Here is a 16,515-nt window from a genome sequence, read left to right on the forward strand (position 1 = left end):
GAGAGGCATAAAGAAATCACAGGTGTTGAACAGGAGAACTAAGACAACAACGGGTAAATGGCGATGAATGGGCAGAGCAGGTCAGTTAGGTACATACAGGACCTGAGTTCAAGGCTGGGGCGGACAGGTAAACCAAATCAGGTACCATGTTATTGAAACAGTCCAGGGGGCATCAGCTGTGTAGCGTATGTATGTATGTATGTATGTGTGTGTGTGTGTGTGTGTGTGTATATATGTGTGTGTGTGTGTGTGTGTGTATATATATATATATATATCTCTCTCACACACACACACACATATCTCAGACGGAAATAAAATGGTCAGACCTCTATTGAGATTTTGTATGTATTAATATTCTACCTCATGGCTAGCCGACCAGGGGAATGCGCGCGCATGCGTTGATATAAAAACGGTTTGATATTAGCATTTCCGGGAAACAGATTAGTCTTTCCGGTTAACGACACATCCCAAGATGGCGGTGCAAATTTCCAAGAAGAGGAAGGTTTGTGCCGATTTATCTTTAGTTTTACAGTTTTGAGTTCACCTAAATAGAACCCATTCTTATAGTTAGGCAGTTAATTTCTGCGGCACATGTCACGTGAGTAGAATTTAAGATATTCTGTGGCTTTGAAGCCATTGCCGGTAGCTAGTTCTTTAGCATGCTAGCCAGCACGCGCACATGATCCCATGCTGAAGCGTGCCGAAATATATTCCTAATTGACTAGTGTAGCTAACTAGCGAAAGACTAACTACTTTACTAACCCACCGTTACCTTTTATATGCGCAGCCTCGATTTCACGCAATCCGCACCTTGATGGTTATTATCCTGGCCATGCATGTTTCTTATGCAATATTTTCAGTTTCACATAAAACATCAAAATATCACCGCGAGGCTGAAGACTAGGTGCGTTAGAAAAACGATTAACGTTAGTTAAACTACTTAATGTAAATATTACACCGGATAGAGTTGGGTTCAAGTTTTTTCTAATATTATTGGCATGTTACATGTAAGTTAAACTTAAATATTTACTTTTGTTAGACATGTTAGTGTAACAATGGTTAGTCTACTGATTGTTGCAACAAGTAGCCAGGTTGCCGTCTGTCAAACCAGGTCCTTGTTAATATGGCTAAGTTCCCTGCTGATAACCACGCTCTCCGCCTGTCCTCATATTTTTACAGTTTGTCTCGTATTTTTAGTTTGTCGCTGATGGTATCTTCAAAGCCGAACTGAACGAGTTCCTCACAAGAGAGCTGGCTGAGGATGGCTACTCAGGTGTGGAGGTTCGTGTCACCCCAACTAGAACTGAAATCATCATCCTGGCTACCAGGTGAGACCAAAAATCCAGACATGACAACCACAGAGGACTACATTTACATTTTAGTCATTTAGCAGACGCTCTTATCCAGAGCGACTTACAGTAGTGAATGCATACATTTTTTTTCCCCCTTCGTACTAGTGACGGCCATCTACTCAAGACTGACCACTTGATTTATGATCTTGAAAGCACGTTCCACTCCAAAATCAAAGTTTGTTGGATATTTTGACCTCAAAAGTAGTCTTGTCAAGATTAATCCATGTTATTGTTTGTGCATGACCAGCAATATTCCTTAACTGAAAATTAATAGTAGAGCTTAACACAGCAAATCTGGAAATTACATGAAGCAAATCTGTTCCCTTCATTTTGGATTGTGGCGTATACAGTCATTGTTATTTTTTTAAACAAGGGATTGCTGTTTGCGGTGAATGCAACAATGTTCCCAATATTTTCAATGCATTTTCTGCAACAGCTGAGTAATGTTGACTTTTCTCAACATATGACCGCTTATGAGGTCTGAATATCTGACAAACCCTGTTTTTGAGGAGGTTTTGTTTCTGGTAACTACTGCTGAGAGAGCCAGTGAGTTGAATCAAACTGATGAGGTGCTAACAGACCATGTTCTTTCTCCAGGACACAGAACGTGCTTGGTGAGAAGGGGCGTCGTATACGTGAGCTGACTGCAGTGGTCCAGAAGAGGTTTGGCTTCCCAGAGGGCAGTGTTGAGGTAAATTACATTTCATATCAGATGTAGGAAGGGCAGTCTGCAGGATAATTTACAGTGACGCTTGCGCAGTGTTCTTTCCCCCCTGCATACAGCAACCTGTTTATACACTGCTCAAAACAATAAAGGGAACACTTAAACAACACAATGTAACTCCAAGTCAATCACACTTCTGTGAAATCAAACTGTCCACTTAAGAAGCAACACTGATTGACAATAAATTTCACATGCTGTTGTGCAAATGGAATAGACAACAGGTGGAAATTATAGGCAATTAGCAAGACACCCCCAATAAAGGAGTGGTTCGGCAGGTGGTGACCACAGACCACTTCTCAGTTCTTATGCTTCCTGACTGATGTTTTGGTCACTTTTGAATGCTGGCGGTGGTTTCACTCTAGTGGTAGCATGAGACGGAGTCTACAACCCACAAGTGGCTCAGGTAGTGCAGCTCATCCAGGATGGCACATCAATGCGAGCTGTGGCAAGAAGGTTTGCTGTGTCTGTCAGCGTAGTGTCCCGAGCATGGAGGTGCTACCAGGAGACAGGCCAGTACATCAGGAGACGTGGAGGAGGCCGTAGGAGGGCAACAACCCAGCAGCAGGACTGCTACCTCCACCTTTGTGCAAGGAGGAGCACTGCCAGAGCCCTGCAAAATTACCTCCAGCAGGCCACAAATGTGCATGTGTCTGCTCAAACGGTCAGAAACAGACTCCATGAGGGTGGTATGAGGGCCCGATGTCCACAGGTGGGGGTTGTGCTTACAGCCCAACACCGTGCAGGACGTTTGGCATTTGCCAGAGAACACCAAGATTGGCAAATTCGCCACTGGCGCCCTGTGCTCTTCACAGATGAAAGCAGGTTCACACTGAGCACATGTGACAGACGTGACAGAGTCTGGAGACGCCGTGGAGAACGTTCTGCTGCCTGCAACATCCTCCAGCATGACCGGTTTGGCGGTGGGTCAGTCATGGTGTGGGGTGGCATTTCTTTGGGGGGCCGCACAGCCCTCCATGTGCTCGCCAGAGGTAGCCTGACTGCCATTAGGTACTGAGATGAGATCCTCAGACCCCTTGTGAGACCATATGCTGCTGCGGTTGGCCCTGGGTTCCTCCTAATGCAACACAATGCTAGACCTCATGTGGCTGGAGTGTGTCAGCTGTTCCTGCAAGAGGAAGGCATTGATGCTATGGACTGGCCCGCCTGTTCCCCAGACCTGAATCCAATTGAGCACATCTGGGACATCATCTCTCGCTCCATCCACCAACGCCACGTTGCACCACAGACTGTCCAGGAGTTGGCGGATGCTTTAGTCCAGGTCTGGGAGGAGATCCCTCAGGAGACCATCCGCCACCTCATCAGGAGCATGCCCAGGCGTTGTAGGGAGGTCATACAGGCACGTGGAGGCCACACACACTACTGAGCCTCATTTTGACATGTTTTAAGGACATTACATCAAAGTTGGATCAGCCTGTAGTGTGGTTTTCCACTTTAATTTTGAGTGTGACTCCAAATCCAGACCTCCATGGGTTGATAAATTGGATTTCCATTGATTATTTTTGATTTTGTTGTCAGCACATTCAACTATGTAAAGAAAAAAGTATTTAATAAGATTATTTCATTCATTCAGATCTAGGATGTGTTATTTTTGTGTTCCCTTTATTTTTTTGAGCAGTATATTTGCTTGTTCCTTGTCAAATACTACCAGTAATTCTACCATTGTCTCATTGTCCCCAAAACATCCTTGTGGGGGGGGGGGTCTGTACTATGAAAGGTTTGCACCAAACTGTGAGTGTTTTATGTAACTTTCCATGTCTGTTTCTCTTGCCATCAGCTATATGCTGAGAAGGTTGCCACTCGTGGTCTTTGCGCCATTGCCCAGGCAGAGTCTCTGCGCTACAAGCTTCTCGGGGGTCTCGCTGTCCGCAGGTTAGGATCTTTGACCTGTTTTTTTTTTTTTAGCGCTACCTAGGTATAGTACTTGATTCATTGTTTGATTGCTAATATGGAATACAAGTACTCTGAATTTAGAAATGCCACTATATGGCATGTTAAATGTATATGTACTGAAATGTCCAACTTCAAGATGTTTGTGGAGTATGTCAAGTGCAGTGAAAATGGTAAGCTTAGTTTTCAGTTGTGTATTAGAACAACCATTCATTTGAACAACTGACAGCATACTGTAAACTCTGCCTTCAGCCACAATTGACCTTTACAATGCTAACGAATAATTATCATGAATATGCAAATGAAAAGATGGTGAAGTGATGCAGTGTTACACCTCTTGTGAATAGTTATTCCTTAGTTGGAACTGGAAGATCCTATTGATAAAGTCAATATTTTACACTTCTAAATGGTGGGATGAATTGTGTTTAGGAGCGAAGTTGAAGATATGTCATTTCTAATTCTGCTCGTTTTTGTGTTGCAGGGCCTGCTATGGTGTCCTACGGTTCATCATGGAGAGCGGGTCCAGGGGTTGCGAGGTGGTGGTCTCTGGAAAGCTCAGGGGCCAGAGGGCCAAGTCAATGAAGTTCGTGGATGGCCTCATGATCCACAGTGGAGACCCCGTTAACTACTACGTCGACACCGCTGTCCGCCACGTGCTCCTCCGTCAAGGTGAGTTCACCCAGGAGTTTTATGCTTGATTCACACTATACAGTGCCTTCAGAAAGTATTTATACCCTATTCCACATTTTGTTACTGCCTGATTTCAAAATTGATTAAAAAAAAATGTTATTCACTTATCTACACATACAGTACCCCATAATGAAAGTTAGAACATGTTTTAGACACTTTTGTAAATGTATTGAAAATTAAGTGCATAATTAGCTCATTTACATAAGTATTCACACCCCTGAGTCAATACTTCGTAGAAGCACCTTTGGCAGCGATTGCAGATGTGAGTCTTTCTGGGGAAGTCTAAGAGCTTTCCACACCTGGATTGTGCAACATTTAGCCATTTATTCTTTTCAAAAATCTTCAAGATTTATCAAATTCGTTTTTGTTTATTACTAGATAACCGTTGTCGTAGATTTGCGTCAAACTGTAACTCGGCCACTCAGGAACTCCAGTATAGATATGGCCTTGTTTTAGGTTATTGTCCTGCTGAAGGGTGAATTCCTCTCCCGGTGTCTGGTGAAAAGCACACAACCAGGTGTTCCCCTAGGATCTTGCCTGTGCTTAGGTGCATTTCGGGTTTTTTTTTCTGGGAAAAACTGCGCAGTTTTTAGATTTCCAACATACCCATAACATGATGCAGCCACCACTATGCTTGAAAATATGGAGTGGTACTCAATGTATTGGATTTGCCCCAAAAATAACACTAATGCTCAAAGCGATCTTAAATATATGCTTTTATTTTTAGCCATCTTCCAATAGGTGCCCTTTACAAGGCATTGGAAAACATCCCTGGTCTTTGTTTGAATTTGTGTTTGAAATTCACTGCTCGACTGAGGAACGTTACAATTATCTGTATGTGTGGTGTACAGAGATGCGATAGTCACTCAAATGTGGTTAAACACTATTGCACAGTGAGTCCGTGGAACTTATTTTGTGACTATTTTTCAATTTAGGCTTGATACTGAACACATTTCAGCTTTTCAATTTTAATTAATTTGTAAAAGTTTCTGAACATAATTATGGGTACTGTGTGTAGGCCAGTGAAACAATCTTAATTGAATCCATTTTAAATTCAGGCTGTGGAAAAATCAAGGGGTGTGAATAGTTTCTGAAGGCACTATAGGCCCAAGCTGTCTTCACTGGCCTCTTTACTCATCCACCATGTTTACTAGAACTGTGCTGTGATGGACAATGTGGCTATATCCCAATGATCTTATTCATCCCAAAGTGTACACTTGTTCACTTCCTTTTCACTGATTTCAAAGGAAATGGCTGGTATAAGAAATATGGTTGAAATTCCCAGTAGCCCATGCCTCCATCATTCCAATGTTTTTAGATTTGTGGGAAGTAGTGAACGAGTGTACACTTCAGGACAACGGCGATATTACAGGAAAGCACAGTGAGAATAAATGATCCAAGCTAGCTCTGAGTGGTTTGGGTCTGCCCTGTGGTGTGAATCAAGCATTAGTGATGGGCCAGACCATGACCAAGAGGACGTGTTATGCAACAGGATCAAAATAATAAGTGATGAAATGGTGACTAATACTTGGGGTGCAATCTCTTCCGCCTATCCAAAGGTGTGCTGGGGATTAAGGTGAAGATCATGCTTCCCTGGGATCCCAGCGGTAAGATTGGCCCCAAGAAGCCTCTCCCTGACCACGTAAGCATCGTGGAGCCCAAGGACGAGCTGGTCCCCTCAACGCCCATCTCTGAGCAGAAGGGAGCCAAGCCAGAGGCCGCTGTTGTCGCACCTGCCACACCCGTCCCAACAGCATAACCATGAGGGACCCCAAGCCAGCGTCTCACATTTTCAATGTAAGACGGGTTTAGTGAAGTGTTAAAGGCAGGATAAGTTACAGCGCTGATTTGACTTTCCCCCTGCACACAAACTCTTTTTCCTACTATCCCTGTCTGCATCACACTGCTGGCAGGGACGCTTGGCATCATAACACACGTTACCCATTGACATACTAATATATACATTTTGTTTAAATTGAAATCTGCGATTGCTACATCAAATTATTATCATGTATACCCATTAGGGTTGTCCCCGACCAAAAAATAGTAGTTATCTTGGTTGACCGAGAGTAAGTTCTTTCGACCCTCTCCTGCTGCTATGCTCCTGAAGATCCTGTTAATAGGCTACACTAGGTGTCAGCAGACTTCTCCATCTGGAGTGCCAATTTATCTTACCATTTCTACCGATCTGCGTGCCAGTTAGGATTTATTTAATTTATATCTTTGGATCTGTCATTGTCATGTGGTTACTCTAAATGATCTAAATATTAAAGTAACTTGCCATTGCCAACTATAAAAATAACCTACATAAAGCTGAGAAATTAAAAACATTGCAGCCTGCAGGGAGAAAAAAAAATCTAGATTTTAAAATAAAAATCTAAGAAATCACATTGGCTACAAGTGGCTGTCTGCATGAACTTGAAACATTGTTTCAACTGTCTGGCCCTAAGCTAGTGCTAGCCAATTTACATTGTGTCAAATATTCTGGACTCCTGTTTCCTGCACCAGTGAGCTCGGGACAGACGGCTGTAGGCTTTTTGTGCAGGGGATAAGAAGTAATCAGTTATCTTATGACATTTCCAGTGGATCAGAGCATTACACTTTAACCTTTCATGTCAAGTGGCTATCGAAAGGGAGAGAGACAGAATTACTTGTCAAATACATTGAGGAACTATTGTCATTCTCGGTGGATTCAAAAAAAAAATACTTTGTTTACTTGCTGTTTTGAGGTGAACATTTTTTGGGAGGAGAAACTCTACAGCTGGTGAGTTAAGACAATCAGAAATACTATCAAAACGGGCCCAAATGGGCACATTTACAGGCTGACATTTGAGCACAGGCCAAGTAGCCTAGACCTACTTCTATATGTGTAATTTGGGGTCTTGTACCATATTTTTTTAACTTGCGACTTCGACTAAAGAAAGGCTGTTGCTCAAACAAGATATCGACCAAACAATAGCCCTAATACCTATTGTTTCTTTAAGAATAACTTAAATGCCCCTTGAGCTTAGTTAAACTGTCATACCCCATCAGAGCCCAAAATATAAGCTTGTTTTACTTCATTGTTTGTAAACAATGTTTGCATTTATCCTCAAATCATTTAAAACAAATGTTTTGATATCATGGATGGTTAGTCCTTGCATCCATATGTCTATGAATTTTAGGGATTGTATTTCTCCTGCCCATCCCTCAGCTGTCTACTGAAACAATGGTGGGGTACCACTTTGTTTGAACTGCAGAATGTCTTTTTAAAGAGTCTTAGAAGGGTTTAAAGCAAGAGTAGGCAACTAGATTCAGGAGTGATTTGGTCAGGTGGCCAGAACATAATTAATAATTTGTACACTGCACATTGACCACAACTAAGCCCAATAAGAGATTGTATTTAAACAATTTCATACCTTGATTACATCGATGTGCATTTTACAATTTAGACTTTTTGTTTTTTTTTTCTTCACTGAACTTTCGGGGGCCAGCGTTGCTGACCCTTAAAGGTGGCGAAATGTCAATGATGTCCCTTTCTGTTCTTTTACAGGTCATCATGAGTCGAGGAAATTCTCCAAATACATTTAAGTGTTTGTCGAGAAACAAATAAAATATTTGAAAATGTTTTGTCTTAGCAATTATTTGACCAAATTCCCTTACTATTAATGTTTTGAGCCTTTTGCCTTTTAAAATCCTTTTCTAAGTAACTTACCTTGATACACACCCCAAATGTTACAAGTAGCCCAGTACCCTGCCCTGAACTTAAGTCCCTGTTACTAGGCTGTTACCTGGTACTCAACTCTGCACTTTAGACAGCTGCCCTATACATAGTCATTGAACAGTCACTGGTCACTTTAATGTTTACATACTATTTTACCCATTATGTGTATATACTGTATTCCAGTCAAGGCTCATCCTATTAAACTACTGCAGCACACCTTTTCTATTCATACTGTCCATGTCTAGACACCGTCATACAAATACATTAAGTTCGGAATCAGTCCCTTTCCATATTTCCACATTTTGTTACATTACCGCCTTATTCTAAAAGGGATTCAATAAAAAAAACTTTGTCTACACACAATACCTCGTAATGATGACGCAAAAACATTTTTGAATTTTATGCAAATGTATTAAACAGATACCCTATTTACATAAGTATTCAGACACTTTCCAATGAGACTTAACTGAGCTCAGGCACATCCTGTTTTGCTTGATTGTTGACAGGAAATGGGTAAAATCGTATGTAAACATTAAAGTGACCAGTGGTTAATTTTAGTTTAAAGAAGCAATGAAGAAAACACAGCCTTATTTCAAAAGAACAGAATAGCATTTTCTGAATTGTCCTTATATTGGGCCCTGATCTGACATTTTGATTGGTGGGCCCTGTGAAATCCATAAATTGGGGCCTAATAAATATATTACTGATTTCCTTCTATGAACTGTAACTTAGTAAAATCTTTTAAATTGTTGCACAGACTTCATCACTCATTCACAATTTGACAAGAACTTGACAATATTCTCACCCATCAGACTTCTTAATTTAATCTGGTCTTTATATATACGCTATTGGTGGAATATTTTGTATTTAGAATGGCCTTCATCTACATCCTGCAATCGAATAGCGAATGGAGGTTAGGTGCGGTTACGTTTTTAATATGCACGCATAGGCAGCGCGTCCATAAGGCTAGGGGAAGCTAAGCTTTTCGTAAAGTAAATTGAATTATATAGCCTAAATAGCCGACTCCTGTCTATATACATAAAATAATTCAAAATAGGCTACTAAAGCATGACAGAGGATAAATCGCTTGTTTTAAATCGTAATGCCTACAGTCGGAAGGAAAGGCAGTGTGGCAATTTGGGTAGATTATTGTTGAGTTACGAGTGAGTTCCAAATTTCGCAATATTTCTAAATTCAATCGCAGAAAAACAGTTTGCAAAGCAAATGGTTATAGCTGTAAAGAGAAGACAATGAAAATACTAACGTATTTTAGTTATCTACTTAAATGTTAGCTTTGCCCATTTCCTCCTCCAGTTTAGATGGACATATGTATTGTTCAACACTGTTTCAATTGTTTATATATATATATATATATATATATTGTTTTATTTAACTCAATGATCATGCTGCTGCTCCCCCTATGGTCATTCCACCCCACCCCCTTAACAGTCTTTACTCTGCCTCCACCCCAATGTTATTATGTATATAGTGCTACTTCTATTTCTTTTGTTTTTATTACCATTTTCATTATTTTATTTCACTAGTCCTGCATGTTGGAGCTCCAGTTGGCTAATTAATCATTAATTTACAGATCGCTGCAGTTTACTGATTGCTGCAGCTGTATACAGCCCATCTATAAATAGACCATCCAAACAACTACCTACCTCATCCCCATATTTGTTTTTCTGCTCTTTTGCACACCAGTATTTCTACTTGCACATCCTCATCTGCACATATATCACTCCAGTGTAAATTGCTAAATTGAAATGACTTCGCCACATATTTATTGCCATACTTCATTAACTTGAACAGACTGTTTACAGATTTTTCTATTGTGTTATTGACTGTACGTATGTTTATCCCATCTGTAACTATGTGTTGTTGTTTTTGTCTCACTGCTTTGCTTTATCTTGGCACGGTCGCAGTTGTAAATGAGAACTTGTTCTCAACTGGCCTACCTGGTTAAATAAAGGTGAAATAAAAAGAAAATAAAAAATAACAATTTGTTGTATTAAAAAAGATTCTGCTAATGTCTCCAGTCATTTAAAGTGTAGTAGAACTGCATGAAATGTGTTTATAAAAGGCCATGCAAAGAAACAACAAATGTATCTGAACCTACCAGGTACAACCCTAAATCCGTAACCATGGGCACCCTCTTAGATATCATCTTGACGAACTTGTCCTCTAAATACACCTCTGCTGTCTTCAACCAGGATCTCAGCAATCATTGCCTGCATGCATAATGGGTCCGCGGTCAAACGACCACCCCTCATCACTGTCAAACGCCCCCTAAAACACTTCAGCAAGCAGGCCTTTCTAATTGACCTGGCCCAGGTATCCTGGAGGATATTGACCTGTACCTGCTGGGGACAAAGATCGTACTTTTTGGAGAAATGTCCTCTGGTCTGATGAAACAAAAATAGAACTGTTTGGCCATAATGACCATCGTTATGTTTGGTGGAAAAAGGGGGAAGATTGTAAGCCGAAGAACACCATCCCAACTGTGAAGCACGGGTGTGGCAGCATCCTGTTGTGGGGTTGCTTTGCTGCAGGAGGGAGTGGTGCACTTCACAAAATAGATGGCTTCATGAGGAAGGACAATTATGTGGATATATTGAAGCAACATCTCAAGACATCAGTCAGGAAGGTAAAGCTTGGTCGCAAATGGGTCTTCCAAATGGATAATGACCCCAAGCATACTTCCAAAGTTGTGCCAAAATGGCTTAAGGACAACAAAGTCAAGGTATTGGAGTGGCCATCACCAAGCCCTGACCTCAATCCTGTAGAAAATTTGTGGGCAGAACTGAAAAAACATGTGCGAGCGAGGATGCCTACAAACCTGACTCAGTTACACCAGCTCTGTCAGGAGGAATGGGCTAAAATTCACCCAACTTATTGTGGGAAGCTTGTGGAAGGCTACCTGATACGTTTGACCCAAGTTAAACAATTTAAAAGGCAATGCTACCAAATACTAATTGAGTGTATGTAAACTTCTGACCCACTGGGAATGTGATGAAAGAAATAAAAGCTGAAATAAATCATTCTCTCTACTGTTATTCTGACATTTCACATTCTTAAAATAAAGTGGTGATCCTAACTGACCTAAGACAAGGAATTTTTACTAGGATTAAATATCAGGAATTGTGAAAAACTGGGTTGAACTGTATTTGGCTAAGGTGCATGTAAACTTCCGACTTCAACTGTATATTGCACTGGTCATCCCCAAAGCCAACACTTCCTTTGGCCGCCTTTCCTTTTCCAGTTCTCTGCTGCCAATTACTGGAACGAATTGCAAAAATCTCTGAAGCTGGAGTCATATCTCCCTCTCTAACTTTAAGCATCAGCTGTCAGAGCAGCTTACCGATCACTGTACCTGTACACAGCCAATCTGTAAATAGCACACCCAACTACCTCATCCCCATTATATTTCTTACCCTCTTGCACAACAGTATTCTACTTGCACATCTATCCAGGGGCGGAAATCCCGGGGGGGACACGACCCCCCCATCCTGGGAAAAATATGATTTGTCCCCCCCAATATATCACTGAAACATAACTATGTAATTTAAATAATATTAATAATACGCAATGAAAGCAATTGTGCTGATTATAGACACTTAATAGCACGTTTTTAAGTTTCAAAACATTGCGACCCCCCCACCCTTTGCCTCGCAATGGTTTGATCCACTGCCAGTTCCTTAGTTGGCAAGGTAACAGAGGGGTCGTATCTACTGTCTGAAAGGCACTCAATGAATGTAACTGATGTGAGGTTAATCTAGTCAATCGCGCACACACACTAGCTGAATATGCAGAGCTAGCGCGCAAATATTAACTATTAAGCTAGCTAGTACCTATTCCATTTATGTGGCGTCGTCAAAGATGGAATCTTTGCTATCGTCAATTTATTTCAAGATCAGCATGCAGATGATGTAAGTTAGTGCTTCAAAGGCCCTGTGATAAGGTTAGCGATAAACTGAAGTCCAAACTGAACAGAACTACACTCTCTTCTACCATTGTCTTAAATATATTTAATGGTCTCGTTGCAAAAGCTAAATTGTCACAAGGGAACTTTTATTTATTTATTTTATTTCACCTTTATTTAACCCGGGTAGCAGAGATTATAGCAAACACCACTGAAACTCAATTGGTGCTCGCTAGCTTTGCAAATTCAGCTATTGTTGGAAGCCAGTCAATATGAAACAAACTATTAAAATTACAAAAGGTTGCAGCATATGTTGTGTAAATGGTGAACTCATACAGCTGTCAACTCTTGTCATTTTAATCCGTTTCACATTTGCTAGCTACCTTTTAGATCGAAGCCCAAATAGAATGATAGAAGATGATAGAAGCCCATCTCCTACTGTAAATAACCTACACACTGTGTGTGTGTGTGTAGCCAGCCAGCCAGCCAGCCAGGTAGAAAAATAAAAGACGGACATCAGAGTATTTTTTAATACACCAAAATGCATAGTAAGAACCCTAGTAGCCTAATATCTCAAAGACTAGTTGATAAAATGTTCATAAGAAAGAAATGAAAGTCTAATGGAAATGTTTCACAATGATGTCATTAGGCAGAGCAGGCAACAGATGGCACACAGACAGCAGAGTTGGCGACAGATATGCAGGGACAGACTGGCAGAGACAGGGAGTCTCAGGTAAGTTTGTTGAGTCTTTGTTTGGCAACATTATGAAAGGTTCTCAATTTTTTTGACTTGTAAAATAGGAACATAATTGGAAAATGCCATGGATACCCCCACTCTCAACTTAAACTGGTGACTGAACTAAGATTTGTTAATGGCAATGGTATTGCTGTTGTGATTAGTTGTGTAGTTTTGGGTACCGGTAGTTAGGAGTACGGCAAACACCTTATTTCTTTGGTTCCTCAATATACATTTACCATATTACAATGTAGGCTATGTGATACAGCACTACTTTTGGTGTCCCCCTCAGGAATTGCTCTTGAGAAAATTTCATGTAATTGTCCCCTCCAAAGTTGATATCAGATTTTCGCCCCTGCATCTATCACTCCAGTATTAATGCTAAATTGTAATTATTTCACCTCCATGGCCTATTTATTGCCTACCTCCCTACTCTTCTACATTTGCACACACTGTAAATAGATTTTTCTATTTTCCTTTTCTATTGTGTTATTGACTACGTTTGTTTATGTGTAACTCTGTGTTGTTGTTTTTGTCATACTGCTTTGCTTTATCTTGGCCAGGTCACAGTTGTTAATGAGAAATTGTTCTCAACTGGCCTACCTGGTTAAATAAAGGTGAAATAAAATAAATACATAAAAAATAGCCTCGGCCTACTCTATGCTATATGAGCTCAGCCATGCGTTGAACTGTCTTTTTTGTTGTTGCCTAAATTATGACTATCCAATCATCACATTATGAATAACAGGCTATCTTACATAAGTCTGCAAATGCAATGATGCATGGAATGCTTTATTATAAATATGCATTTTTATGGTGAAAATTAGCTTCCCCAAACTTGAAACACATGCGCCACCTATGTATGCCAGGTTGTAAAACAGATGAATGTGCTTAATTTTAAGAATTTAGCAATAAATATAGCAGCCCGAGAAAGCTGGGATCCTGTTTTAAATAGTGGCCAGTCAAAACTCTGTTTTCACATGCCATTGCGCAATGGCTGGGTTTATAAGAACACGTTTCACTTGGCTTTCTAGACTATGTGCTCTCTAACTGTGTTCCAGGGGTTGTAGGCCTGTAGGCTACGTTTGGAGTTATTTGGTCACTTTAGTTGTGATACAAACCTTATCAAAACATATAGGTCTATGGGCTAGGCTACATGATGTGTGTGACTATGATTTGAAAAAGTTGCAAAAAAAGACGTGCTGTTTCTTGCCTTACTGCAGATGGTGGGCATCATTCACACGTGATAATATTGTTATCCATCAGACTATTCTTAATTTAATCTAGTTTTTACATATACTAAATAATATATGTGTGAAATTGGTTTTGATTTAGAATGGACCATTATCATGCACCTGTTGGAACGAGGGCAGGGGGAAAAAATACCTGTAATCTACGCACTTAAATAGCGAATGGAGGATGCTTTTCCCGCAGGTCATTTTCATGCCAGCCAGGTAGACTATACTCATGTTGTAAAGCGAAGCAATGTGCTTAATATTAGGAAAGTTGAGAAATAAATATAGTAGGCCTAGCCTATAGAAAGCTGATGGGATCCTCTTATTTTTAATAAGGCCATCAAAATTCTGTTTTCTCACAAAATGGCATAACCTTATAGGGCTCTAATTTTTTATTACCTTTATTTAACTAGGCAAGTCAGTTAAGGACAAATCCTTATTTTCAATGACGGCCTAGCATCACTGGGTTAACTGCCTTGTTCAGGTGCAGAACGACAGATTTTTACCTTGTCAGCTCGGGGATTGGAACTTGCAACCTTTCGGTTACTAGTCCAACGCTCTAACCACTAGGCCGGCTACCTGACGCCCCAAATCATGAAGTGTTTATGAGTTGATTATCGATTACATTTGCATTGATGTCAGAGTGATAAGAGGGACAATAGATCGCTGAGTACCAGGGCATTAGTGACTGGCAGTTAGCCAGTTTGGTAGGCTACTAATGACCATCAGCAGCATCAGTGCAGTTTTGGAGAAGCCTAGTTACCGTGACTAAATGGTCATGTGGAATTTGACTGCAGTAATATGGTCACGGTAACAGCCCTAGTCACATAAAACAAGGACACTGCATGTTTTTTTGTCATACCTAGTAGCCAGGTCTGTTTGTGCTTTAGTCAACTTCTCTATCATTTATAGCCATGCTAAACATTCCAGAAGAAAGAAAAAGATAAAACTACTGCAATTCTATGTTTCTAAATTTCATATAATTTAATTCAGTAATATAATACAATGGGTTCTGTCGACAAAATCATTGACAATAATAACCGACAATTAAATCATAATCAGTAAACTCTTCAAGCAGTGTGTGTGAAAACTAGACATCACATTCTTGCATCCTCTGTCCTTGTTTCCTTCACTCTTAGCCTCTCCTTGAAAGTACATTGGAGCCTGAGGGGAGGAACTTTCACTACTCTCCAACCAATGTGCTTTGAGAGGGAGATGAGGAATGGAGGAAACATGGGGAGAATCTCAATTTCATTTCCTTCATTCCTCACATCCTCTCTCCTCGCTTCCTTCTCAAAACCCATTGGATGAGAAGGCGAGAGGCGAGAGGGGAGAGACCTCTGACCTTTTCATCCAGTGGGTTTTGAGGAGAGAGGATGCAACGAATCAAGGAAATGCAATTGAGATTCCCTCAAGGACAAAGGAAACAAGTATGTGACAGCTATTACGTTTTTTTGACAGTGCCTGGCTGACTGAGCTACCATAATACCCATGGCCTGTACAGAAACAACCCCTAGCCCCTACTGCCCAGAGTCTAGACACTTGTGAAAATCTGAGAGGGATTGATGGCTCACACGGTGAGAGCTCCACCTTACCCTCTGATAGGCATGGTGGAATTTTGACGGTGTTGCTTAAACCTGTCCAATTCTCTCAGATCTCCAGAAGTGTCTAGGGCTAGGGGTTGTTTCTGGACAGGAACCCACAACCCTTTAGGTGTGGAACTACTGCACAACACTTAAAGCATTGATTGGATGTTTAATTAAATTGCTATACACACATAGATTTGCACAGGTGTAAACTGGACACACCCACAGCACCCTATCAGGCTGAATAGACAGGTCTGGGTAGCTGGAGACCTGCTGTAAACTGTGAAAGAATATTTACATGTCTACTATTCACACCCATGCTTCATTCCAGCTAAATAGATGTGCAACCACTGACTAACTATAGCTAGGGCATATATCTGCCGGTGTTGCTTAAACCTGTCCAATTCTCTCAGATCTCCAGAAGTGTCTAGGGCTAGGGGTTGTTTCTGGACAGGAACCTACAACCCTTTAGGTGTGGACCTACTGCACAACACTTAAAGCATTGATTGGATGTTTAATTAAATTGCTATACACACACATATACACACACAGTTTGCACAGGTGTAAACTGTCCTGTGTAGCTCAGTTGGTAGAGCATGGTGTTTGCAACGCCAGGGTTGTGGGTTCGATTCCCACGGGGGACCAGTGCGGAGAAAAAA

The 16,515-nt window shown here is 40.8% G+C and overlaps 1 protein-coding gene across 1 annotated transcript; it reads left to right on the forward strand.

The window, feature by feature from the left end:
* The first annotated feature begins 368 nt into the window (after nt 1–368).
* Nucleotides 369–8,280, forward strand: LOC106603708 (40S ribosomal protein S3). Its single transcript, XM_014197714.2, has 7 exons — nt 369–502; nt 1,198–1,328; nt 1,950–2,043; nt 3,872–3,966; nt 4,466–4,653; nt 6,234–6,471; nt 8,207–8,280. The coding sequence occupies exons 1-6, from the start codon at nt 473–475 to the stop codon at nt 6,431–6,433; spliced, it is 738 nt and encodes a 245-aa protein (XP_014053189.1). The 5' UTR covers nt 369–472; the 3' UTR covers nt 6,434–6,471; nt 8,207–8,280.
* Nucleotides 8,281–16,515: the final 8,235 nt, after the last annotated feature.

Source organism: Salmo salar, chromosome ssa04 (genome assembly GCF_905237065.1).
Source record: "Salmo salar chromosome ssa04, Ssal_v3.1, whole genome shotgun sequence".
Lineage (NCBI taxonomy): Eukaryota > Metazoa > Chordata > Actinopteri > Salmoniformes > Salmonidae > Salmo > Salmo salar.

Excerpts from the sequence above, each read along its gene's own strand:
- LOC106603708 (XM_014197714.2), top strand. The coding sequence starts at position 473 with ATGGCGGTGCAAATTTCCAAGAAGAGGAAG. Across the intron at positions 2,044-3,871 it reads TCCCAGAGGGCAGTGTTGAG|CTATATGCTGAGAAGGTTGC; the intron begins GTAAATTACATT and ends TCTTGCCATCAG. Across the intron at positions 4,654-6,233 it reads CCACGTGCTCCTCCGTCAAG|GTGTGCTGGGGATTAAGGTG; the intron begins GTGAGTTCACCC and ends GCCTATCCAAAG.